Raw genomic sequence first — 1,100 nt, forward strand, 5'->3', positions numbered from 1 at the left:
GAACGGGGGATGGAAACGTTCTTAATTAAGAACAGAACAAGAGGGATGCAACCATTCTTCAACTAAGAACGCCAAGAACGGAACGGAACGGGAAAACCGTTCTTCTACTCAGAACGGAACGGAACGGGACGGAACGGAACGAGAACGGAACAATAAAAAAAAGAGGAACAAGAACGGAACGATTTAGCTGAAGGCCCTCGTTCTAGAACGGAACGGAACGGGAAAACCGTTCTTCTACTCAGAACGGGACGGAACGGAACGAGAACGGAACAATAAAAAAAAGAGGAACAAGAACGGAACGATTTAGCTGAAGGCCCTCGTTCTAGAACGGAACGGAACGATTTAAAAAAAGTCGGAACTTGCCCAGCCCTAGCAAGAGGTATAAAAATACAATCAAAACCTACCTACAAATGTGGTTGTTTCCTTTTGAGATGAAACATAAGATGCATGCACTGATACACTCTTGTTGGAACTGATGTGAGAATTTTTATTAAAACTCCTGAATTTTTATTCACACATTAAAAAATTTTCAACTCATTCAACCTATGAATAGTTTAATTTTATCTAAAAGTTAACATCAATTACCAATGTGTTTGGTTTGATATGCTCATGATAAGTTCTGATTTAATATATATAGTGAACAAATTTTTTGTGATGCTCCACAGGTTTTTCTCAAATATTAATATTCTAATATTTCAGTTTGTTAATAATGTCCACAAAATTCATAAATCATATTTATCAATTTATGTCGTCTTTTTCAGGAGTACACGTAGATCAGAACTTTGATTTTCTGCAATCTGAACCAAAGAAATTCAAGAGTGGTAATGATGGATATCCATGTAATGATTATGAGTACGTAGCTTCAAGAGCTAATCATTTAAAGAGACATGTTGAAAATAAGCACATAAGAATAAGATATGCTTGTGAGTATATTTCAACAAAAGCAGATCATTTGAAGGTTCATGTTGAAAATAAACACGAAGGAGTAAGATATTCTTGTTCTCAATGTAAATATGCCGCGACTACAGCAAGTAACCTGAAAATTCATGTTGAAAATAAACATGAGGGAGTAAGATATCCTTGTTCTCAATGTTAGTATG

The 1,100-nt window shown here is 35.5% G+C and overlaps 1 protein-coding gene across 1 annotated transcript in view; it reads left to right on the forward strand.

Moving 5' to 3' along the window:
- Positions 1-761: 761 nt before the first annotated feature.
- LOC111717681 (transcriptional repressor CTCFL) overlaps positions 762-1,100 on the forward strand; it is a gene marked incomplete at its 5' end in the record, with an annotated part of 1,064 nt that continues 725 nt past the window's right edge. The window contains one exon of the mRNA XM_023493169.1: positions 762-1,061. Coding sequence (XP_023348937.1) covers positions 762-1,061 — 300 coding nt within the window. The remainder of the gene's footprint in view (positions 1,062-1,100) is intronic.

This window comes from Eurytemora carolleeae, unplaced genomic scaffold (genome assembly GCF_000591075.1).
Source record: "Eurytemora carolleeae unplaced genomic scaffold, Eaff_2.0 scaffold3039, whole genome shotgun sequence".
NCBI classification, from domain to species: Eukaryota; Metazoa; Arthropoda; class Copepoda; order Calanoida; family Temoridae; genus Eurytemora; species Eurytemora carolleeae.